The sequence below is a fragment of the Mus musculus genome, chromosome 18 (assembly GCF_000001635.26).
Source record: "Mus musculus strain C57BL/6J chromosome 18, GRCm38.p6 C57BL/6J".
NCBI lineage: Eukaryota > Metazoa > Chordata > Mammalia > Rodentia > Muridae > Mus > Mus musculus.
Window position 1 is genome coordinate 75272896 of NC_000084.6, and position 25283 is coordinate 75298178.

A 25283-nucleotide genomic window follows, 5' to 3' on the forward strand; every position below is an offset into this window, starting at 1 on the left:
CAGAGCATGGCTCCTTGGCACCTTCTGCAGCATTGTGTCGCAAGGCAGGGCAAGGTCTGAGTCTAGCCAGCACAGCCTGCCTGCAGGAACCACTCCAGTGTCCTGGCCAGTCTCCAGCCTCATTCTCTCCACTGCTTAGAGCAGGCCCCAGCAACTATAATCATTTGCAGATGAGGTAACTCTGTCAAGGAGGTGATACTGTGTGTCTGACTGTTACTGTCCGCCTGCTAGAAAACTCTCACGGCATGATTTCTCCACCGTCCACAGCCTCGATAGCAGAGGTGCTGTGATCTCTCTGTCGTCCACAGCCTCCATGGCAGAGGTGCTGGTCATGATAAAAGATTGTGCTTCCCCATAGTGCATTTACTTCTATTCCAAATAACTGCCAGGCGTGGTGGCGCACACCTTTAGTCCCAGCACTTGGGAGGCAGAGGCAGGCGGATTTCTGAGTTTGAGGCCAGCCTGGTCTACAGAGTGAGTTCCAGGACAGCCAGGGCTACACAGAGAAACCCTGTCTCAAACAAACAAACAAACAACTGGCAAACATGACAGCTGACACGAGAGCCCTCAGTGCCAGCGACCTGACTTTCGCTGCTCCCAGTCTATCTCAGCTGGGAATGTGAAACAGAGAAGACGTTTGTTCTGCCTGGCACAACTTCAGCTTTCCCGTGCTGGATGGCACATCGCAGTGTCATGCAAGCCCCTCAAACCTCACCTCCATGATGTCCTCATGCTGCAGAGCCACCACGTAGGATGGTAAAAACCCTGGGGTCTGTGGCTCCTTGCCTGGTTCCTCCTGGCTCCCATCCTGCAGCTCTGCCCACAGACTGTGACCCTATGGTGACCTATGCGACCCGTCGGCCAGTATCTGAGCAGTCAGTGGAAGGAAGGCTGGACCCAGAAACCAGCCTTCCTCACAGCATGCAGCTGCCTCTCCTCTGCATCGTGTGCCAGCTGAGTGCCACCAAAAACATGTTCTTCTATGAAACTGCCTTCCCTCTTGTTCTCATTCATAAAACCATAAGATGTGAAAGTACCTTAATCCCTTTGTTAACGATTAGAGGTTGTGTGGATCTGCACCCGCACAGTTAAGTCTCTGACTCGCTCAGACCCCAGTCTGAACCCCTGGTTTTAGCTCCGATGGCAGTCTTTACGCTGTTAGTCCACAGAGGGATGGTACCTAATGCCCAGGAAAGCCAAGAGTGCAGGCCGACACAGAATTGTCTACACTTGAGCATTGTCCGCTTTTTCTAAAATTTGATTTGTAGTTCTCCAGCTTGACAGCGTCGTGTCACAGTATCAAAAAGGTTGGACACACCTGGCTCTGCCCTTGGCCCAGGAAAGGATAAAGCGGGAATTGTGAATGGGAAGCAGCAGGCTTTATAGATGGAGAGTCAGGCTTTGGTTCCCCTTAGGGGCACTGCTACTTCTGCTGCTGCTGGGCTTCTGCAAGGACAGTCTTTGACGGCATCCGTCTGATGTCTGGGTCATATTTGATCTGCGATGGCATCTCCTGCCTGTGTTTATGATCCTGTCTCTAAATTTGTTTTGAAAGCAGAGTCAACAATATTAACAATGTGACGATGCTAACGGTCTCTTCCGCTGTTCCGTGGGGATGCTGGGGTAAAGAAGTCTAAAGTGCCTCTGCTGCTCCCTGGGTCCTTGTGTGACTGCTTTGTTTCAGGGAGATAGGAACAGAGGTGACAGCTAAAGAGATGGATGTGACTCGTCAGCATGCTTAGGGAAACCCCGGAGAGAATGTTAAATGGATCCCCCAGCCTTGCTGTCTGCCTTGCCCAATCTGTGGTTCACAACACCAACTTCTGAGATTTACTGGTCCTCATGGCTTTGAAAATGTAAGAAAGTCACATGATGTGCTTTGAATTTAGAGATGATTTGTGTTAGATGATCATGTGTCACAGGCAGGGACACCACGTGGACCTCACTCTGGTCGCTGGGAAATATGTTTAGGGGAAGCACAGGGGTGAGGGTCCTCCCTCCTTTGAGCCATGAAATGTCAGAACTATGCATGGTGGCTCATCCATCTAATTCTAGTTCTAAGGAGGCTAAGACAGGAGGATTGCCACAAGTTCAAGGCTACCCTGAGCTACAACACACTGAGTTTCAGACCAGTCTAGGCTACAGAGTGAGACCTATCTCAGAAGCCTAACCATCTATCTCCCCACCTCCAAAATTGTGGGTTAGTGACAGAGCTTGGCTGGCAGTCACACACACATCCAAAAGTGGGGTTTCAGTGTGATCTTCGTCCTGTGTATTGAAGAAGGCGTCACCGGCTTAGCATCCGGAAGCTTTCCGCATACTGTGAGCAGAGGAGAGTCCCCTGCTGGGATGGGCACTGAGGTACGCTGGGTGCTTCTTGCTAAAGAACAACCAAGATCAGATTGCTAACAGCGAGGAGGCTCCTTCGGGCACTCAGAGACTGTCAGATTTGCTTAGGACTTAAACCCAAGAATGTTCAGAGAAGCTAGCTCCTAAGAGAGAGCAGACAGCGTCTTATCTGACCGTCTTAGCTGGAATTCCCTTTCCAAGTACCTCTTCAATGCACGTGGCAAAGGCTGCCTTCCCACCTGATAACAGCCCCCTGCCTCTGCACAGCCCTTAACACATCTCAAATGTGACAAAGTTCCTTATTTTTCATGAGTTTATCTAAATATGAATCAGAACCCGCTTCTAATTCTTCATTCCACAATTTAGTCTAGAAAAATTAGCATAAAGACATGATTGCAGCTAAGCAGTTCGAGCTTACATTTGAGGCCCTGTGTCACCTTCTTTTACCCACACTGCAACCTGAACACGAATCCAAGAACTACTGAGAATGGGATTCCTCATTCTACACGCGTGCTTCACCCGTTCTTTCCCCCGAGCTTCATAACCGGTGCAGTTGTAAAACAGTTGGTGTGGTTTTCCATAGTGAGACCCATGTGAAGTACAGCATTGCACGTCCATACTGTGGCCTATTGTCTGAGGGGAGGGTCTTCTCCTTAGTGCCCCGGGCTTCATAGGCTCATTTGGTCCCAGATGACTCTGGGCCACTGCCCCACAATTCACCCAGTATTCAGGAGCCTTTCCAAACTTTCTTCTTTAATCTTAGTAAGTTACTGTATTTTGTGGGTCTGAGTATTTTGCCCACGTGTGTGTCTGAGTGCTGCTTGTGCCCATGGAGGCTGGAAGAAGATATCAGATCCCTTGGAACTGGAGTTATAGATGATTGTGAGCAGCCACAGGGATGGTGGAACCGAACCTGGGTCCTCTGCAAGAGTATTCCGTGCTCTTAACCGCCGAGCCATCTCCAGCCTTTCTGTGTGACTCTCTGACTTGTTCACTAGTAAGTTAGTCGTTTGCTCACTAAGCCTCTGGCCGTGCTCTTAGGTACTTGCATCTGTTGGGTGTGTGGACGCCTGGCGTTCTTTCTAGTCAGACCACGCTCACTTCCTGCACGTCTCCCATCCCTTCCATCCAAGCGTCTGGCTCCTTCCTGTGATAAGCACCCCTCAGAAGGCAAGGTACACCATGGTTGTTCCCGGGCTGCCTCTGGGCCAGCTTGGAGCACACGTGTTGCAGAAAATTCTGTGCTGTGTCCCTCCTCTAAAGTGTTCTCCCTGCAGGCTCCGGAACTGGAATACCATGGACATACCTCGCTCCTGGGAGCCATTGTGAGCCTGTGGTAGCGAGCTGTCCCCGACCTGCTCCACACCAGGCTCTCGGGGCCGCCCGTGCAGCTGCTTTGCTGCCTCATCTCTAGCTGCTGGCCACTCAGTGCCAGGCAGTCCCACTCTCTGCCCTGCAGTCACGGGGCCCACCCTTCTTCCTGTTCCAGGCACCCATAGCACCCAGAAATGAGGCATTCAAACTGAGGACAAAGGAAAGCCTCTCTCCTTCCCTTGCGCCTCTGTTTTAGAGAAGGTCCCAGCGGGGACACTTTCTCAGCCTTCAACCATTGAGCCTCAAGTTCTGGCTGAAGGAGGTAAAAACAGTACGCCGTGTACATGTCTGAAAATGTCATAAGCCATTACTCAATGGAATATTAAAAACCAGTATAATAAATGCATTTCTAAAAATGACAGTAATATCAACAAATAATAACAATAACAGTGATTTTCCGGCCAGTGTGGGAGTGCCAGCGATAGATGCTTCACTCTTCCTGAGAGCCAGAGACCCTTTGAGGAAAGCTGAGAAGCTCACTGTAGACACTCATGTGGTAGAACCATTCCTGAGCTGCACGTGATCTGAGCTCCGAGGGCTGTGCCTGCTAGCTTGCCCCCAGGGAGCTCCAGTTGGTCCCTGCACAGCCAGCAACTGTATCCCTTCATGGGCATGCGGTATAGTGTGGCCTTCAGAGCCATCCAATTATGGGTATCATAGTTTTAGCTCTGCGTACTTTTTTTTTTTTTACTTAGGTATGCTGTGGAAGTTTGGATGGGAATGGGTCCCGTAGGATTGTGTGTTTGAATATTTGGTCCCCACCTGGTAGAGTTGTTTGGGAAGATTTAGGATGTCTGGGCTTGCTAGAGGAGGTGTGACACTGGGGTGGGCTCTGAAGTGTCAAGACTCCTGTCCATCCCAGCATGCTCACTGCCTTCTGCTTTCTGGGGGAGATGTGAGCGCTCCACTGTTCCTACTGCCATGTCTTTGCTCTGCCATCACAGACCCTAACCTTTTGGAACCCCAGTCCCTAGTAAATGCCTCCTTTAATGAGCTGCCTTGCTGCAGTCACAGGGTTTTATCACAGCAACAGAAAAGTAACAAAGGCAGTGTCTCTCTGTATAGCCCAGGATATCCTAGAACTCACTCAAACACGTGACCCTTGTGCCTCACTTATCCAAGAGCTAAAACGACAAGTATTTGAGGCTAGCCTGAAAAACATAGTGAGATCCCATTGCTATTCCAAAAATAAAAGTAGAGGCAGGAGAGATGGCTCAGTGGTTAAGAGCACTGGCTACTCTTACAGAGGACCCAAGTGTGATTCCCCACTCACATGGCAGCTCATCACCATTTTTACCTACATTCCAGGGGACTCGACACCCTCTTCTGGTCTCTAAAAGCATCAGGCACGCTCATGGTGCACATGCGTGCATGAGTGCATGCAAAACACCATTATACACAAGATGAATAAGTACTTTAAGTAAACAGGAATTCATGAGAAATGGAAGCTTTTCCCTCCTCGCCCACCGCTGCTCAGTGGCTCTGTGTCTGTCCCCTTCCTGCTGGTGGCTGCATCTTTACACATCTGCAGTTCCTTTGGTCTTTCATCTGCCCAGCAAAGAGTCAGACGGACTGATGGCATCGGGGCCTCCACTTGCATTGGTTCACTGTTCTCCCATCTGCCCGGCCTAACTCCTCTGCTCCCTGGCACCCGTGACTCCTGCTGAAGTCCACGCAGGTCTGCACGGAACAGCAGGTCCTCTTTCCACTGCAGCCCTAGATGCAGGACCCAGGTGTCCGTTTTTTAGTGACAGTCAGGTAGAGAAGGGGGAAAGGTACAACCAGATGGCCTCACGTAGGGGGGTGACAGGAGGCTATAGAGCTCCCGCATCCTGTAATGCAACCATGGACTTCACAAGGAACACTTTTCTTTGCTGTCCTGTAACAGGCTCATGAGGCCACTTTCGACTGCCTGACCAGGCTGCCCCCCATAAACGAGCCCTGTGAACGAGCTTGCTACTCAGTCCAAGGCTCCACAGCTGCCAGCCTGTTTTGGCTGCCTTGGGCCCAGTGGCCACCGTCTACTTGTCTACCCCACTTACCATGTGCAGGAAACTCTTTTCCGTGGGCCGCATAGCTGTTTGATTGTAAATTGCATTAACTTCCTGGAGCCTTGCCAGCCGCTTGCTGGGTGTCTGATGCTATCTGTATAGACTTTAGGTGGAAACTGGAAATCTCACTGAACTTCTGTGGTAATAAAATTATTACAGTTGTACCCTACATCTGTTCACTGACTTCCTGTGGGTTTTCACCGGATCACATGACTGACAACAGAGACAGGCTGTATGTAGTAGGCCCTGGGTGTGCCAGCTCTATCCAAGTCTCAACGCCACCTCAGACTTATGCTGTGTCGCTGAGTCGAGCGTCCGGGTGTCCCACTGTGGTAGGTTGATTTCACTGGAGCTGATAAAAAAAAAAAGTTCCGGCCCACTCGAGAGTCTAACGTTTCCTCTGGCTCCAAAATTTAAAACAACGGGATTGTTGTAAGTGGTTTTGGACAAAGACCAAGCTCCAAGCTTCGGAGATGGGTTTTCTCCAGTTTCAAAACCAAGCCACGGGCCAAGGATCTTGAAGAGAGGTGTGAAAGCCAGGGCTCCTACCTGGCAGTCCCCTTATGCCTCTCCAGCACCCCTCAGGCCACAGTAACCCAAAAGTCCCTGGTAGGAGCCACAGCAGAGGCCTGAGAAGGGCTAGAGAAGCAAAGTACGGGGGCAGAAAGTGAAGCACTGGGCTGACATCAGCGCTGGGACTCGCCCACAGCTGGCCCGCAGCTGCCTCGTAGCCTGGCGTGTCAGGGATGGGGACGCCCCCCGCTGAGGAAGCTGGATGTCCTCAGCCACACAGGATGACATTAGTGTTCTTCATGGGCTTGCACAGGGAAGGGTGACTCTTTCTGGTTTGTTAATGTTACCTTCAGACATGACATTTTGTGGACTGCATCCCGACAAAATATGTCCCTGGTGTCTTTAGCTCTAAACAAAACCTTTTGTCTTCCCTTTCCTTGGCTCTTGAGCATTCTAAGATGTCTCGGAGAAGCACATGGTCTTAAGGATATCTGTTCAAGGCTCTATAGCTAACCAGACAGACAGGTTGTGGTGATGGGGAAGCAGGGCATGGAAAGTGTGGTGCAGGCCCAGCTCAGGTAGCTGCTACAGGCGCATCCGGCTGCTGGATAGCCTGTTTATGCCTGTTACCTGCTGTACAGGAGTCCTCAGTCAGCCAGGCTTGCAAATAGCTCGTCCCAGGAGAAGGGGCGTCACCTGGGCTTTCAATTGTCTGCCTCATGCCACCAGTCTGGAAAATAGGTCTATGTTTACCTTGCTATTTGTGCCACCGTCCTTTATGAACCATGAAGTGACCTGCTGCTGGTAAAGATTCCAGAAAGAACCCAGAAAATAATAGCTCACAGTTCAGTTATTCACCCAAGGAGAAAGATGACAGACAGACAGTGGGCAGGTGCTATGATGTGGTCTCAGAGCCATGTGTGCTGTGTCTAGCAGACTTTTCTCCAGCAGTGACAATGTTTACGTTGCTGTGTTATTGTCTCTGCCTTCTACTTCCCTGTGACTCATGGTGCACACCCAATAGACTACAACTTGCAAACACTGTCTGTAGAATGATCAAATCTTCACCAGACAGCAGGCAGGACCTAAACCCTGTAGGCCACTTAGCCATAAGTTCCCAGCCCACAGAGCTACTTAACAACAGCTTGCTTGGTCTTGGACAGTTAGAATTGCCTTGAAGAGCATCAGTTGAATCCCAGGACAGTGAGTGACACAAGGAACATAGGTATCTGCCATGAAGGCTAACTGCATGAAGCCTGTGCCTGCTTGACTTTAAAGTTACAGTGGGGTCAGCCAGCAAGGCAGGGAATGGAAGGGTTTAGATCCCCCACTCGAGTCATCTGACAGATGTCAGAACTGAGAGGAGTACATAAGTCCTACATTGTACACAAGCTGAGAAACCAAAGTCCCAGGAAAATACCCTAAAGTGCCCAGCTTGCTTTCCTGGCCCCAACCTGGGCTGGCAGAGGGCAGCCCGTGCATGTCACAGTGAGACACCCAGGCACCACAGTTGAATGAGACCATTGAAGAGCATCTCTTTAAAGGCCTGGGAACCTCATACCCACCTAGCTGTGGATGTTTGGAGGACGGACACCCCAATCCTTGGTTTGAGAGGCTGCAGTGGAAGAGTTCTATCTTCTGCTGGCCCGTGGCCTCTGTAGCAGGTTACTCAACTTCTCCACTCTCTTTCTGTACAGTACTTTGTTTAAGGCCTGACACAAGATTATTGTGTGATATGAAGTCCTTTGTTCATTCCATTCAGCAAATAAGTGTCCATACCATGCCAGATGCTCAAAAACTAAGGTTTCTGGTTTCCGAAAGCCCGTGATATGTTTACGTGTGAAATAATTAAAAAACAGGATCCGCCCCAACGTACCAGTGAGAGCTGAGAAGACAGTAAACCTGCGGGCTAGGGCAGCCACGTTAGTCTTCAGTAAGGTGCTCATAGGACAGGTGCATGGGAGTGGGTGTGTGGTTGTGGGTGTGTCTGTGCATCTGTATTTGTGTGCCTCTGTGGGTCTGTGTGTGCATGTGTGCACACATGCCTGTGTAAGTGACTTTGGTCAATGTCACATCCCCTCTCTTGGGCTGTTCCTGCGGCTCCCCCCTTGGTCCAGCCCCATCTGTCCAGTTCCATGCAGCTCAGAGATCATGTTGTTTCCCATCCCAGCTCCTTCTTGGATGTCACTGGAGGTGTCATAATCTTGTGAATACCTGTGCTGTGGTCCTAATTTCACATACATGGTAGGGATGGCCCCTGTCGAATTACTGTAACTGTAAACCTGCCTCAGGGTTACTCTCCCTTCCCACTAGCCAGCTTCTGATGAAAGGCCAAGGCCGTTCTCCAGACCCATCTCCTCCCAGTGACCAGGCTTTGTTCCTTAGAGATGTCCGTGGCCTGAGCCTGGTGTAGAGAGCCGTTGCTCAGTACCTCTTCCTAGCTTCCATGCAGAGAGGCCAGGTCCCCACCTCGGCGAGGAGCATAGGAGAAACAGACTCGCATCCATCCCAGTACCCCGGTCTCTTCTTTGGTTGTTGTACTACCAGTAACAGCCAGCATTTGCTGGCTGCCTGCTCTGTGTTAGACATTCTGCAAGGCCTTTCTGTCATCATATGGCTTCACTCATTTGAGCGCTCAGCTGCGACAGTCAGACAGTTAAATGCAAAACCTCAGAGGATAGTGCCAAACTGTGTTCCGAGAGCCTGAGGCTGAGCAGGAACGGGACTTAAAGAGTCACAACCAATGAAGGCGGACTTCTGCTCCGAAACTGTGGGTCTGGGCACTCCTCAGCCACAGCCATATTACACGCTGGGAAATATCTGTAAAGGGAGGGAGGAGGGAAGAAGAAAGGAGAGGCGAGGAGAGGAGGGGAAGGCTTAAATGATGCCTTCTGAATAGTTTTTCTTGTTGCTTCAGAGATTAAATGATTGTCTCAAAACACTTTAATATGCCTGTTAATGTAATCAATTATGTTAGCTAGAAACTGGCTTGCCGTAGTCTCAGAATTGCTAAAGTGTGTTGAGTGGCCTTTAACTTGGTAGCCCTAGCCAGCCTGGGGCTCACTATATAGACCAGGATGGTCTGGAACACACAGAGATCCTCCTGCCTCTGCCTCTGCCTCTGCCTCTGCCTCTGCCTCTGCCTCCTCTGCCTCTGCCTCTGCCTCTGCCTCCTCTGCCTCTGCCTCTGCCTCTGCCTCTGCCTCTCTGCCTCTCTGCCTCTCTGCCTCTCTGCCTCTCTGCCTCTCTGCCTCTCTGCCTCTCTGCCTCTCTGCCTCTCTGCCTCTCTGCCTCTCTGCCTCTCTGCCTCTCTGCCTCTCTGCCTCTCTGCCTCTCTGCCTCTCTGCCTCTCTGCCTCTCTGCCTCTCTGCCTCTCTGCCTCTCTGCCTCTCTGCCTCTCTGCCTCCTCTGCCGCCTCTGCCGCCTCTGCCTCTGCCTCTAGCGCTGGGCAATAATTCTAAGTTTTTATAGAGGACTAATGCTGCAATAACAATTGTCCAACTTGAATAGTAACTTCATTATAAAATCTGCCCATGTCCGCCATTGACAGCTTGTCCACATGAGCACTGTAGTGTTTTATGCACTGGCCATTAAGGGACGCCCCTGGCGGTGAGACGGTACACAATACGTGGGAGCTTTGTCTGTTTATTGCTGAATAGTTTACTTCGGATGAGACGGACAGTCCCCACCTTGTACCTTTGTACAGGGTGAGATGGGTTCCGGTTTATAACTTTTGGTGTGACAGTCCACCCAGGGAAGCTGGCTGCTTTTCCCACTTCCACAGCCTCCAGACTTCAGGACTCTCTACCTCGAGCCCTTCCATCAGAACAGTCACAGGAATGTCCCTTCCCTTCCCTGTGAGCACTGTGAGGGTGGGTGACAGCCAATAGCTTAGCTTCCTCTGGACAGCTTAGCTGTGTGAGCAGTCCCAACCTCCTCAGACACAGACAGTGGGCTCACAGAGGTCCTCTCATGTCCCTTCAATACCCTGTCAGGAAACCTTTCCCCCACGTGTCACTGTATGGAGAAGAGGCCCCACCCCCTTGAGTCACTTGGTTTGTTTGTTTTGTTTTTAGACAAGGTCTCTCCCTCTCTCTCTGTAGCCCTGGTTGACCTTAGAACCCACAGAGATCTGCCTGCCTCTACCTCCTAAGTGCTAGAATTATAGGTGTGTGCCACCATGTGGTTTTTAATTCTAACAACAAAGGCCCGTGCTGCCTAATGGTTTCATTGCCACAGGGAAGTGCAGGGCACTGTAAGGAGAACTGATCCTCGGTGGTACCTCAGAGAACTGCAGCTGACTGACCACTGTAGCAGAATGCCTAAAACCCGGGCGCTCCCTTCAAACCCACCTCGCCCAGTCAGTCAGGTGGGGACGTTCAGCCTCACTCTATCCAACAGGCTCTGTGTCCTTGAGGCGTGCACAGAGCCTGCTGACCCTGGGTGACCCTTCCGTTAGGAGGGTGACTCGGTCTCAGCAGGCAGTTGTGCTGAGTTGCCCTGTCCTAAGGCTGTGCCAGGAGCAGTGGTTGGATGGTGTGTGAGGACGGCTGCTCAGTGAGGACCACTGCTCGGTGGTGGCTCCTGGCAGTGCCCTGTTGCTATAGATCTCATTTTCCAGATGGCCACCACAATAGTTGGTTCTTGTCCACACTCACATGACACTCGGTGCCAAACAGTGAGGAGCCACTTTCACTTCAGCACAGCCTGTAGAACCCACTGCCTGGGGTGTGTGCCATTGTCCTCTAAGAACGTTCTGAATTTTCACAATGTAACTCAGAGCTCCCCAAGCCACAAAATAATCTAATGCTGCTTAACTCTGTCCCTCTTCAGTCATTCAGAAACCTGGGGGTCTGGGGCATGGGTGTTTTCAGTCTGCATTGTTCGTTCTGTCTCATACACACACATTGTAGGGGTGTGTGTGTGTGTGTGTGTGTGTGTGTGTGTGTATGTGCACCTTGTCTACCCAGATCTCCCTTTCCTACACTGAGGAATCTCCCAGCTCGTGATATTTTATTTCAGCCCGAAGTTTCCACCTCACTAGGAAACCATGGAGCTCAGTCCCCCACACCGAGATGGAGAACTGAACTTCTTGTTGACCCCTCTTCAGACCCTTCCAAGACTCCAAGACCTTACTGCAGAGTGCAGGGACCTTTGGTGTCCCAGGCCCAGACACTGCTTACTGGTGTGGACACTCCCTGCTGCCTTGTGACCCATCAGCACAGCATCCGTGGGACTCTTGTCTAGGACGCGCTTCCTACTCCGTCTGGCCACGCCACCTCGGCAGGCCCTGCGTGTCTCCCCCTCCCCAGCCCTTGGGTGGAGAGTTCATTGTTGTCCCCACTGCCACTTGTCTCTCCTTCCAAGAACTTGGACTTCCCGTGCCAACAGGAACTGCTACACCCCTAGGCCCCAGCCCACACAGGCCTCCTGGCACCAAGCAGCCAACACTGGAGTAAACAAATGTGCTCTGTGATAAGCTTGAGGGAGAAGGGGAGCTCTCCTGTCTGTCTGTGAGTCTAGGGCATGCTCAGTGCTCAGTGCGTGGAGATTAACTCACTGACACAGTGAGCTTTGAACACCTCCTGGTACTCTGGGATGTGGCTACAGCAAGCACTGGTCTCTGAGCCTGAGCACCGGGGATGCTATGGGTGGGTGTGGCCCGGGTGCGAGTGGATACCTTGTTACCTCCTCTTTCTGGCCTCGCTTCAGCCTTCCACCTACATCCTAGGACCCTGGCTTGTTCTCCCAATGCTGCCTGCAACAGAGATTAGCACATGGAACCTCCCTGGGGGGAAAAAGCAAAAGGCTTTCAGTAGACCCCAGCTGTTCCTCAGGCTGCAGGGGAAGTTGCCTCTGTCCCAGGTAGATTAGAAGGTCAGGAATAACATTAGAGCTAGAAGCTAAATCCTGGTGCTGTGGTACAATGGCAAGTGCTCCCTCCGGCCACTGCCTGCCTGCTCAGAAGCAATGGAGAATGCTCCAGGGCCCCAGGGGATGTACAGAACCAGCCCTGAGCTTCCCACAGCCCTAAGAGGAAGAACTCAGCCGCGTAGTCCCCAGTAGGATGAGGACAAGGCCAGCCAGAGCCAGCTGCTTCCTAGCCATGAGTGCCTGCCTCCCTCTTCAGTTCATGGCTCAGGACTTTCTATAAGTAAATAAATATCCCTTCATTGTTGACAGTTTATCACACAGCTGGATTGACAGAGCCACTCAAACAAGCACTTGCCCACGCCCAGAGTCTGCAAGTCTCAGAGAACTTTATACAGTCTGAAGAAGGTTAAGAGTGTTTGAGGGAGATGGCCTAGTCGGCCATCACTGGAAAGAGAGGCTCATTGGACTTGCAAACTTTATATGCCCCAGTACAGGGGAACACCAGGGCCAAAAAGGGGAGGTGGGTGGGCAGGGGAGTGGGGGTGGGTGGATATGGGGGACTTTTGGTATAGCATTGGAAATGTAAATGAGTTAAATACCTAATAAAAAATGGAAAAAAAAAAAAAGAGTGTTTGAGGGAAGATTCTCACCTCTAAGATAACCCACTTCTCAAGACAGAATCTCCCAAGAAGAGCCAGGCCTTGACCCTGAACAGGAAAGAGGGTGTTTACCTTGTCTGCCACCCAGCAGAGACCCACCTCCTTTTACCAACCCTCCTTTAGGACCCTCCTCCGCAAACCAGCCAAGGTCACATCATCTTAGTTACTATTGCTGCGATGAAACACCATGGCCCAAGCAACTTGGTGAGGACAGGGTTTGTTTCACTCACAGTTCCATACAACAGTTGAGGACAGGAACTCAAAAGACAGAGCAGGAACCTGGCGGCAGGAGCTGATGCTGAAGCCGTGGAGGAGGATGCTGACTGGCTTGCTCCCCATGGCTCGCTCAGCCTGCTTTCTTACAGAACCCAGGACCACCAGCCCAGGGATGGCACCACCCATAATGGACTGGGCCCTCCTCCATCAGTCACTAATTAAGAACATCCTAAACCGGGCATGGTGGCGCACGCCTTTGATCCCAGCACTTGGGAGGCAGAGGCAGGCGGATTTCTGAGTTGGAGGCCAGCCTGGTCTACAAAGTGAGTTCCAGGACAGCCAGGGCTACAGAGAAACCCTGTCTCAAAACAAACAAACAACAACAACAAAAAAAACAAAAAAACAAAAAAAAACTAAGAAAATTCTCTACAGGCTTGCCTACAGCCTGGTCTTAGGGAGACATTTTCTTAGTTGCGATTTCCTCTCAGATGACTTTAGCTTATGTCAAGTTGACATAAAACCAGCCAGCACAGCAGGTAAGTTATATTTTCCCAGCCCAGAAGCCATTTGACTGGCAGAATCTGTGAAAGGCCTGTATTCCCAGCCTGCAAGCACTTAGGGGAGGGCCTTGCTGTACACCCCCCACTGCTTGTGCTTGTACATGAAAGTCATCTTGTTCTCATTGCAGAAGTTTCCAGAACTGAAGTTCAAATACGTGGAGGAAGAGCAGCCTGAGGAGTTCTTCATCCCGTACGTCTGGTCCCTGGTCTACAACTCAGCGGTCGGCTTGTACTGGAACCCGCAGGACATCCAGCTGTTTGCCATGGACTCGGACTGAAGCAGGACACAGCCACGCCCACCCCAGCCACGCCCAGGAGCAGAGGCAGACAGACTGAGGCACCACAGAGGGTCAAACAAGCGTGCTTCCCTCACACACTGTGACTATTGGGAGACTGCGCCAGTTAGCAGTAGTTCACTCAGCCTTGATTGTACTGCAAGGGCGAGACAAAAATAAACGGGAAACGTGCTGTTCAACATGTGACTTATTTTTAAACTTCTAAACCCCAAACCTAGAGCTGTCCCAAAACACTGGGGCCTTAGGCACATAACAAACGTATCAACAGCTCACACCATTTCCCCTTTTATAAAATTTGTTATTGTTTTTAGATTTATTTTTATTCTATGTGTATGAGGTTTTGCCTATATTTATATATGTGCACCATGTACAGGCCTGGTGCCCACAGAAGTCAGAGAGGGTGTCAGACAGGAACTGGAGTGACAGTTATAAGCTGCCCTGTGGGGTCTGGGAACAGAACCTAGTTCCTCTGAGAACAACAGGTGCTCATAACATGCCCGCTGAGCCGGCTCCACAGCACTGCTTCTCTTCTTGAGACATGTTCTCCCACTGTAGCCCTTGCCGAACTGAAATTCACTAAGGAGCCTAGGCTGGCCTAGAACCCACAGCAATCCTTCTGTCTCAGCCTCCTCTGAGTGCAGGGATCACAGGTTTGAGCCACCACACCCAGCCTACACATCTTTTTTTTTTAGTTCTCAAATATTGAAAATGTTTGTTTCAGCTTGTACAACTTCTCTCATGTGTCTGTGTGCATGAACGCATGTATGTGCATGTATATGTGTATGCATGTGTGCACGTACATGCATGTGTGTATATGTGCATGTATGTGTTTCCATGCCTCTCTGCAGCACAAGATTTCATAAGCACTGTACCTGCCATGATTCGGACCTTCCCCAGAGAGGTTAAATAGTTCTTTTCTTGGAGGATTCACCTCTGAGCTGTAACAGGAATTCTGTCAGAGTCAAGCAAAATTAAGTTTATCTAGTTGGTATCACTCATTGGGGAAAGCTTAATTTGGAAGGCAACCTTTTTCCTTCAACCAAGCCAATCGGATGAACAATAGGAGAGCCACTTACTGAGACAGTATTCCATGTGAGATGAAAAATACTTGTTTCTCCTTGTTTCTGACTTTGAAAAATGTTTGGGACCACGAATTTGGTCCCACACACCCAAGGCTGTGTAGAGTGGACCATGTGTCTGTACTCCAAGCGCCAAGGTTCCGTGGCTGTGTGTGCCAGGTTGCAGTGTGTCAGTCTCTGCTCACTCCGTTGGTCTCTTAGGAGCAGCCTTTCCATCTGTCCCCACCCCCCTGGCTGAGGGCAGAGCCCTCATGGTCTGTAACTCATGCACACCCCATGGCTGGTTTCCCCTCAGTGAGCTGGGCTGAGCCTTCCTTCCCCAGTTTTCAGTCCCTTATCCTTTTCTGGAGAAGATGAAATTGGAGCCTTCTCTGGTGTGGTGGTGCAGGGGCCAGGGCAGCCATCCTCCTGCTGCCTCCGAATACTAGTTCCCAGGAATGGCTGGGATGCTCACGCAACAACTCACTTGTGATCACAAGGACAGGGCTTCTCCCCTACCTCCGGCACTGACTTCCCAGTCCAGCTTTGAGAGGAAGGCATCTGGAGGTGGAATGGCCTAGTCCACCTTTGAGGCAGTGACGATGTGTGTTTCCTACCTAGAGAAATGATTGACTGCTTTCGTTTGTTTTCAGTGCGTTCTAATTTGCTTCTTTTTCCTGTAGGCAAAACAAAACAAAGCAAAAAAAAAAAAAAAAAAAAAAAAAAAAACCTGTCTCATGTGAAATAACTAAGTACTTCTTTGGTAGGCTAGGGACTAAGCAGGAGCATGAGACAGCAGGTTTTTTTTTGTTTTGTTTTGTTTTGTTTTGAAAACTCTTGTTTATTTACAAAAATAGATAATGCATATGTAAGGGACCCACAGTCCCCTTCACTTGTACCCATCCACCCCCTTTATACACAAAGGCTCCTTGGTCCAAAGGCAGAGTTCTGATTGACTGGGCAGGAGCAGCACCAATAGCCTACATTTCGTAGGCTGAGGAAAGGCCCAGGGAGTTGACTGTAGCTCTGTCCTTGCTAATGGAGGCAGGCAGAGGGCTGGAGCATCTTTTCAGTGGATGCTCAGTCCTTAAAACCTTGAATACTGCAGAGAATTCGTTTCTGGTGCCCTGGCAACGTTATTCCCATCTGCGTCAGGTCCTCAGCCGTCATCTCCAGCACACACTCCATGGTGTCCGGTCCAGCCCAGCCGAAGGGAAGTGCAGGATGTAGCGCTTCATGCGTATGGATTCAAGCCACTCAGAGACACTTCGATAAGGGATCCATCCCATCAGAGCCGCTCAGACTGGGCAGGCGTAAGGTCACCCTAGGGTCAAAGTTTCTTTAACATGAATTACAGTCCCTGCAGCCCATCGCTATGATGGAACACGGTGCCTACAAAGACTCTGCCCCAGCTTCCTGGCTCCACGTGCCCTGTGCCCCCGCCCCGGTGCTTGCCTGCTACTGACACTCTCTGCTAGCTCATGGGCTCGGTGGCCTAAGAGTTCCACCCGGGCACCACTAGACAGAGGTTCCCAGTTGTGCTATGGCCTGCCTCAGCTCTGCAGTCACTGGGTCTCTTTCTATCCCTTAGCGAAGGACAGGTCCATCACATGGCAAGAGACTTAAATGATAAGGTGGGTTGAGCTTGAATTCAAATATCAGTTTGTTTAGAACTGTCAAGATTTAAGAAGGCGTCTGGCTGAAGAAATGGCTCAGCTGTTAAAAGTACTTACTCCTGCAGTGGACCAGGGTTCAGTTCCTGGCACCTACAATCGTCTGCTACCCAGTTGCAGGATCTAAGATCCTCTTCTGACTTCTGTGGGTACCAGGCATGCTTGTGGTGCACATATACACACAGAAGACACGTGTGTGTGTGTGTGTGTGTGTGTGTGTGTGTGTGTGTAATCATGCAAGGTTAGCCTGTGTTCGTGAAAAGGTAAAAATTGACCTGATTTTACTTATGATCTTTTCCTGAGATAAACAATGATTGCAGCCAGCATGGTTGTGCATATCCTTAATCCCAGGACCCAGGAGACAAAGGCAAATGGATCTCTGTTAGTTCAAGACTGGACTGGGCTACGTGGCGAGATGCTGTCTCCGCTCAGAGCCAGGTGCAGGGGAGAACTGTCATTGTGTGGAGTCACTGCACACCGTACAGAGAGTTCCAGGAAAGCTGGGGGCCAGGGCTACACAGAATGACTCTGTCTCAAAAATAGCAAAAAATAAAAAGACTCCACACACCCACCCACCCACCCAAAGCAAGGAAGATTCGCCAGCAGCTCATCTCCCTGAACCCGAACTGACGTTACATCACCATGTGAGTACTCAGAGACAAGGTCCAAGTTAGTAAACAGCCTGTCACCGTCTACTGTGCACTGCTGTCCTTGGGAGGCCCAACATGGGCCATGTGTAAAACAAGAACTGAGTCTGAAGAAACGGCTCGTGGTGAAAAGCCGCTGCTGCTGACCCAAGTTCAGTTCCCATCACCCACATGATGGTTCACAGCCATCTATAATTCTAGGACATGGAGATCCTATACCCTCTTCTGACCTCACGTGTTGCATATACATACATGAAGATAAAACACACAAAGTAAAACCTTTAAAAAAAAAAAAAAAAAAGAACCACTGAGCAGGAAGTGCTGAGGGTGCCATGTCCCTGTGCCCCGGGGCAGGTGGCAATCACTATCCCGTTGGCTCTAAGATGCCCCTGGGCGCTTTTTGTAAGTATTTGTTAAGATTTTTAAGTTACTGGACACATGGTTTGGTTTACCTACTCTTCCATTGCTATCTATAAACTAAACCTCATGGAGTAGCTGGCTTGCTAAACCATATGAGGCTGATGAGGACCAAAGAACCCAGTTGCCTGTATCCCCAGCTACCAAGCCCATGAAGGAAACAACCATAACCCTTGACTTGAAGTTCATCCTACACAGCACAACCCGAAGGAACTGTCTCCAGAGACCAGGCCAAATGAATCACTGGGATTAAAAAACAGTAGTACCCAGAAGAGACCCAAGTCTATCAGACACAGAGAGCAGCTGTGATCACTGGGTCCAAAACGCACATTCACTTGGCCTGAGAGATGGCCCAGTGGTTGTGAGTGTTTACAGCTCTAGCAGAGGGCTCAAGTTCCCAGCGCCCACACTGGGCTGCTCATAGCAGCCTAGGTCTAGCTCCAGGGAATCTGTCTCTTGTTTCTATAGCTATAGCCCCAAGTGATGTGCATACACCTCTGTCACACACACACACATGTGCGTGCGCGCACACCATAAATTTACAAAAGAAAAAAAGAAAGAACCATTTTTAAAACCCAGATGTATTGCCAAGAGTCTGAGCAGAGCATTGTGGGTAAAAAAAAAAAAATTAGAAGTTGTAGAATTTTGAGAATAATTCACTAGACGTGTTTAAGAACAGATTAGACATAACTCAAGAACAGATTGTAAAGCAAATTGGGAGGGCTGAAACAGGTGAAGCCACAAAAGAAACTGGAGACATTTTGAATGGAGAGAGAAAAAAATCGTACAACTAACAGATAGGGGCTGGAGAAATGAACCCATGGCTAAAAGCACTGGCTGCTCTTCCAGAGGACACAGGTTCAATTCCCAGCACTTACATGGTGGCTCTCAGCTGTCATTAACTCCAGTTTCAGAGTGCCCAATGCCCTCAGTCTTTTTTTTTGGGGGGGGGGGATTTATTTATTTTATGTATGTGAGTACACTGTAGCTGTATAGATGGTTGGAGCCATCATGTGGTTGCTGGGACTTGGACCTTTGGAAGAGCAGTCAGTGCTCTTAACCGCTGAGCCATCTTGCCAGCCGGCCCTTAGTCTTCTGATCTGCACAAAGGGCACTCACATACGTGCAGACAAAACACTCAAACGCCTAGTCAAAATAAATCATTTTTTTCCTTAAAAGAGGGCTAGAGAGATGACTCTGGTTAGGAGCACTTATTCTACAGGGCATGATGATGCACACCTTTAATCTCAGCACTCAGGAGGCAGAGGTAGGTGGATCTCTGTGAGTTCAAGGCCAGCCTGGTCTACAAAGCAAGTTCCAGGACAGCCAGGGTTGTCTTGCAGGGAGAGAGAACGCTACTTCATCTCCGAACATCCACATGGTGTCTCATAACGATCTGTAACCCCAGTTCTAAGTGGCCAGTGTCCTCTTCTGACCTCTATGAGCAGCAAGGACATATGTGGTGCAGACAGGCAGAGCACACGAACACAAAAGAAGCCTTAAAATAAATAAAAACTATTAGAGGCCACAAGATAGTGATCAGCTGCCTAGAGCTCATGAAAGGCCATCACGACCACCATATAAAGCCAGCTGTGGACAAGAGCCTGTAATTCCGTACCCAAGAGGTTAAGATCAGAGGAGAAGTTCAAAGCCATCCTCAGGTAAATAGCAGGTCTGAAGCCACCATGGGTCACATGAGACCCTGCCCCGCCCCCCAAATTTAAATTAAAAACAAAAACAGACAAAAAAAAATGAAGACAATCACGTAGGGTGCAGCTAAAATTGTATTTGGAAATGTGTGTTGCTAAATGCATATTAGAGAAGAGCAAAGGGCGAACATCAGTTATTTAAGCAGCTGCCTCTCTCACTGTGAGTTCAAGGCCAGCCTGGTCTCCATAGTAAATAAATTCAAGGACGGCCAAACTACATAGAGAGACTCAGTCTGGGGAGTGGGAGGGTGGGGAGGGAGGAAGGAAGAAAGGAGAAGGGAGGGAGGGAAGAAGGAAGGGAGGGGGAGGGAGAGAAAGGAAAAGGAAAAGGAGAAGGAAAGGAAAGGAAAGGAAAGGAAAGGAAAGGAAAGGAAAGGAAAGGAAAGGAAAGGAAAGGAAAGGAAAGGAAAGGAAAAGAAGGGGAGGGGAGGGGGAGGGAAGGGGAGGGGAGGGAAGAAGGAAAAGTGGAGGGGAGGGGAGGGGAAAAAAGCGGAAACTACTGAGACAGGACACAAAAGAAAAGAAATGGGACCAAAGTGGAACCTTGTTGTAAGGACTGAGGCTCGCTGATCCCCTAACAAGATCCATCAGAGTAGGGAAGGATGAGCATGATGGAGGAGGGAGAGCTATGACTGGGTGTCAGAAAGCAGGAGGGATGCAAGTTCAGAGCCAGCCTGGGATTCATAGTGAGACCTCCTCTCAAAAAGAAAAGTAGCATAAATTTACGCATGTTTTAGAGGCCACACTTAAACCCCAGCACTCTAATACACTCCCAATGGAAACATATGGTCTTGATCATGGTGGTGGGCATACGCATATACCAAACACAATCACATACATGTTACACGTGTTACATATGTGTGGTGTTTGCAGGTCACACATGCATCAGGAGAGCAGTGTTTAGATTTTGAACAAAATGAACAAACTCCTTATTGGTCCCCAAAGCATCACACACGGGTGACAACGTGGAGCAAAAAAGAATTCCTGAACCACGTGCAGGAATGGGGACAGGAAAACCCCAGCACTGAGAGTGTTCACCTGGGTACTGAGAGACAGGTTCAAAGGTGCGGACAGCAGAATCCGCCACAGTAACTGCAGACTGGAAACGCCACTGGTGACCACCAGAAGAACTTATAAACAGTTACTTCTGCCTAGGAACAGTCACAAAAAATTCCAGAAGTAAACTATTTATAAGTTTAAAGTTGCTGTTGCGTGTCTTGATGAAGTCTGGGAACCTTTGCTGCCTCTGGCTGTTTTCCAAATGCCCGCCCACCCAGGACCTGGGGAGGGGGCAGCGGCTCCTTTGTCTCCATTATCAGTTGTTATGTTGATTCACTTTCATTATTTAGAGGCTTTGGTGATGGCTTCCAGAAGCTGCAAGGAGCAAGATACAGAAACAAACCAGACAGAAAACTGGCTGGGAAATCCAGATGTCCTCTAGTAAACCAGCCAGGAGGTAAGAGATTTGCCAAGGCAAAGCAATCCGCCTTCCTTCCCATGAATGCTTTAGTTGGTCTTACAATCATTCTTTGGGGAAATATCTCACTATCACGCCAATGGGCTCCTTGCTGTTGTATTCTAATGAGTTAAACATTATTTCGGTTTAATTTATACATAAATGTATTGGTAGGTGTAATCTACATGAGCAGATCTTTCGGAGTTGCTAAGTAGTTTTTTATGGTACAAAAATCTGTTGATCCCTGCAGCCTGCGAACCTCTGAACTCCAGGCCAGTATCTGGGCAGATGGCTCTGGTTTCTGGTCTCAGCCTCTGGGTTATCAATGCTTACAACAGAGGCTTAGAAACAGGGTTCTGAGACAGAGAGCCTCCTAGATACATTCCAGAAAGAGAGCAACCTGGCTTTGACTAATTATGAAGCTCAGCCCTTTGAAAGTTTGAATTTAGGAAATGAGTCCCCTCCATTGATTCACACAGGATAGCACTCAGATGGCCCACTTGTGATGGTGGCTGCAGTTGATAGACCAAGTGGTCCAGGATTAGGACAGTCCTGACACTGGCAACCAACCCCATTTCATTTTTGTTTATGTTTTTTTTTCTTTTTGTTGTTGATGATGATGGTTGTTGTTTGGTTGGTTGGGTTTTGTTTGTTTGTTTTGTGTGTGTGTGTGTGTGTGTGTGTGTGTGTGTGTGTGTGTGTGTGTAAAAGGGTCTCAGACCGGGGTATAATGGGTATATCTTTTTTTTCTTTTTTTTCTTTTTTTTTCAAGACAGGGTTTCTCTGTATAGCCCTGGCTGTCCTGGAACTCACTCTGTAGACCAGGCTGGCCTCGAACTCAGAAATCCACCTGCCTCTGCCTCCCGAGTGCTGGGATTAAAGGCCTGGGCCACCATTGCCTGGCAATGGGGTATACCTTTAATCCCAATGTTCATGAGGCAGAGTCAAGTGGATCTCTGCACTTGAGGCTAGCCTGGTCTACACAGGAATTCCAGGCCAGCCAGGGACTAGGTTACATAGAGTTGTGAGTACCCATATGGTTGCTGGGAACTGAACTCATGTCCTCTGGAAGAACAGCCGGTGCTCCCTACTGTTGAGCTGTCTGTCTACCCACCTCGCTGACGCCTTCCCAGACACTTCCAGTCATGCTGGCCTAACAGATACCTGTGTCTGGCAAGTCTATTAAAACCATAACTGTGTAGCTCTGGGGTTCTGGGGTTCTGGGGTTCCATGTGCTGGCCCAAGAGGGAAGCAGAGACTGGGAAGCAAAATGGGGTGCTTTCCACCTCTAGAAACTTAAGTCCCTCTCCATTTGCTCCCAGCTTCCAGACACCTCCTTGTTTCCTGAACCACCCCGCCCCATGTGCCTGCCCCAAAAGGAGGTGAACCCAAGGCCCAGCCCGTTGCTACCTGAGTACTGTGTGCTCATTGGCCTTCCTTCCTACATTAGAGGCAGTCATTTGACTGAATACTTTGCCAAGGCATAATGAGAGCCTCCAGCTGTCCCCCACAATGGGCAACCCCTTCCCACCTGCCTCCTCTAAGTCAGTGCTGCAGGGACCCGTAGTGTCTCCAGGATGCATGTCTACCTGAGCAGGAAACGCAGGATGATGGACAGGAAGAGGCGGCGCCCCGTGCTCTGTCCCCTGCACTCGGCATACATCTGTGTGACAGTGCAGTCACCCAGGAACCAAGGGCCTACCTTGCCACAAGGCCCTAGCTGCTGCTAGAGTGCTGTCTCCCACCTCAGCCAGGTGGCGCTGCTGGAGGAGAACTGCCTGTGTGGCTCGGATTGCAGGTCAGGAAAGCCTTCCTAGTGCCTCCCTCCTGTCATGAAAGCCCACTACATGGGGCCTCTAGAGCCACCGTCTCTTAAGTCATTTGAACTGTAAGTGAGATAACACTGGCAGTGTAGACAATGTTCTCTGAGAACAGGGATTTTGGTTTCTCCCTAGATGGATGGTGAAGAAGTGTTTATTGGATGCTGCCAGCAGCTCACAGTTTCTGGAAGTGGGAAGCACTCAGTAGCTGACAGGCAGCATTTTCTTTTATGATAAGAAACGCCAGGAAGGCTAATGTAGCTCCCTATCTGTAGTTCCGGTGTCTGCTTGTTCCCCTCCGTCACAAGAAGGCTGCTGCAGTTCCTGCTGTTGCATCAAGGTCTGATCTCATCCAGAGCACAGCTCAGAGTGGGATCTTCTCCAGAGCCCCCCTCACTTTGCCATAGCCAGGCCTGCTTCACACAGCTGTTCTCAAGCTGTCACTGGCCAGGAGTGGGGTCTGTCATCCCAGCAAGCAGGTCAGGATCCCATGACCCTGGAGGAGAGTAGGTACCAAGTCCATTGATGAAGCAGGGTGGGCAGCAAGCAACATGCAGTGGTAGAAGCAAGGGCCAAGCCTGCTGGGAGAGGCGTACCTGGGCATGCTTAGGACCCACAGCTGGGGAGGCTGCACAGAGCAAAGGAACAGATCTCAGGGAAAAGCATGTCTGCCCATGGAAGGCCAGGAGAGGAGCCCACTGTAGCCACAACCCTCCCCAGCTCGCTCTCCTCCAGGGTATGCACACTGTGCATGCGCACACAGGCTTCACGCTACACACACAAACACACACACACACACACACACACACACACACACAAACTGCACAGTGTGCGCATGCACACAAGCTACATGCTGCACACACACACACATATATGTGTGTGTGTGTGTATACTGTATACATACATGTGATCTACATGCTAAATACACACACATATGAGCTGCACACTGTACACATGCACACAAGCTGCATGCTACCTATATATATACTTGTGTATATATATATACTGTATACATACATACACACTGCATGCTACATATATATACATGTATATACATACTGTATATACACACACACAAGCTGCATGACACACACACACACACACACACACACACACACGCACACCGGAGCTACCCAGCTCACCTCACGGATGCTTCTCCATCTCCCAGAGTCAGCTTAATAGGAAACAGGGCTTGGTGGGAACAATTTATGACAACCCAAGCCCTAAAATGAAAACATCTGTCCCTGACATGGCTCAGCCGCTCCCCAGCACAGCCTGGCTCCTGAGGGGCCCACCAGCCCTGTGGGGACAGCAGAATGGAAGAGCCCTCAGTCAGAGTTTCTCAAGGCTTCCTGCTGTGTAGCCACCACGTCATGGCCTCCTAGCCTTGCCATACTGACCACTGAGGGCTGCGACTAGCCAAGGAGACCATTTCTCCTGGTGGAGACAGGCTCCAGCCCCCAAGAGCCTCTTTGCTCTCCAGCTGCCCCTGTGCAGGACCTGCCTGCCCAGGTCCCCCACCTTCATTCCCCAAGCCCTGATGGCTGCTATCTCCTTCGAGGCCAGGTTCAGAAACAGCCTTTACCAGGCTGATGAGACACCAACGGCCAGGTACCTGGGATTCTTCTCACCACCCCCGCACATCCTGGAAGACAGCGGCTGGCCCTATGGCTGGTTCTTTCTGGGTAGACAGCACTGGGAAGGCCTTGCTCAGAGCAGCCTGCCTGCCTGGCCTGACCTCAGGGTAAATACCTGTGTGCCTGGGGCCTGTCTGTCCAGTATGTAATTAGACAGGGTCCAAGGGGCAGGGTTGCGGGGTGGGGGTGAGGTCCACATGCACCATATAAAATGCCTATCAACAGGTGCTTCCCAGATTAGAAGCAATTGACAGTGACAGGTGACCTAAGCTCACCTGACAGCCTTGCGGAGTGACTTGGTAAGGAGAGCCCAGTGAAAGGGGTGGAGAGACAGCTAAGCCCAGCCCCGCCCAGAGCTCAAAGCATGAGGCCTCAGAAAAGTGCTGTCAGTCTCCAGGATAAGGGCAAAGGGGACAGAAGGAACCTTCTCTGTGGCCTGGCAAAGCATGTGTCCTGGCCACTGCCTGGAGTGGCCCTGCTGCCCCAGGTGATGAAATCCAGCCAGATGGCTCAGGAGGTAAAGGCATTTGCCATGCTAAAATGGTAAACTAAGCCAGGCAGTGGAGGCGCACGCCTTTAATCCCAGCACTTGGGAGGCAGAGGCAGGCAGATTTCTGAGTTCGAGGCCAGCCTGGTCTACAGAGTGAGTTTCAGAACAGGAGAGCTATGTGTGCTCTGGTGTAGGTGTGTCCTACACAGAGTCCTTTCCACTCAGCCACCTACCCAGGGCATGTGTCCTGGGTGAGGAAGCAACCCACCGAGACACCCCACCAGAGATCAGGAGCCCCAGGACGACCACCAACCTTCCAGCCCACAGACTAGAAAACCAGATGCAACTGAGGTAGCCATTTCAGATTGTACACAACTGGTGCTCTAATGGCCAACATATCTTGTGAGCATACAACCTTTGCTGGTAGCAACATCTCAGGCAGTGGGGGTGTCTCCTAAGGGATTGGGGTTCACTGCTGCCACAG

At 50.2% G+C, this 25283-nt stretch overlaps 1 protein-coding gene and 1 long non-coding RNA gene across 7 annotated transcripts in view; one reads left to right on the forward strand and one right to left on the reverse strand.

Moving 5' to 3' along the window:
- Positions 1-14071, forward strand: part of Dym (dymeclin) — a 268268-nt gene extending 254197 nt beyond the window's left edge. For all 5 annotated transcript variants that reach the window (XR_386014.4, XM_030250594.1, XM_006526216.4 and 2 more), the window contains one exon: positions 13725-14071. Coding sequence is in view for 4 of the 5 variants with exons in the window: in XM_030250594.1 (XP_030106454.1) it covers positions 13725-13874 (150 nt within the window). In the remaining variant the exon portion in view is untranslated. The remainder of the gene's footprint in view (positions 1-13724) is intronic.
- Positions 14072-15764: 1693 nt separating this feature from the next.
- Positions 15765-24434, reverse strand: 2010010A06Rik (RIKEN cDNA 2010010A06 gene). Of its 2 annotated transcripts, NR_045393.1 has the most exons (3): positions 24288-24434; positions 23815-23972; positions 22780-23168 (listed from the first exon to the last, which is right to left on the reverse strand). It is a non-coding gene; the product is annotated as an RIKEN cDNA 2010010A06 gene (long non-coding RNA). The 2 variants fall into 2 exon arrangements; NR_045394.1 differs by lacking the exons at positions 22780-23168; positions 23815-23972 and adding an exon at positions 15765-16274 and having other exon boundaries at positions 24288-24422.
- Between the last annotated feature and the right edge of the window lie 849 nt (positions 24435-25283).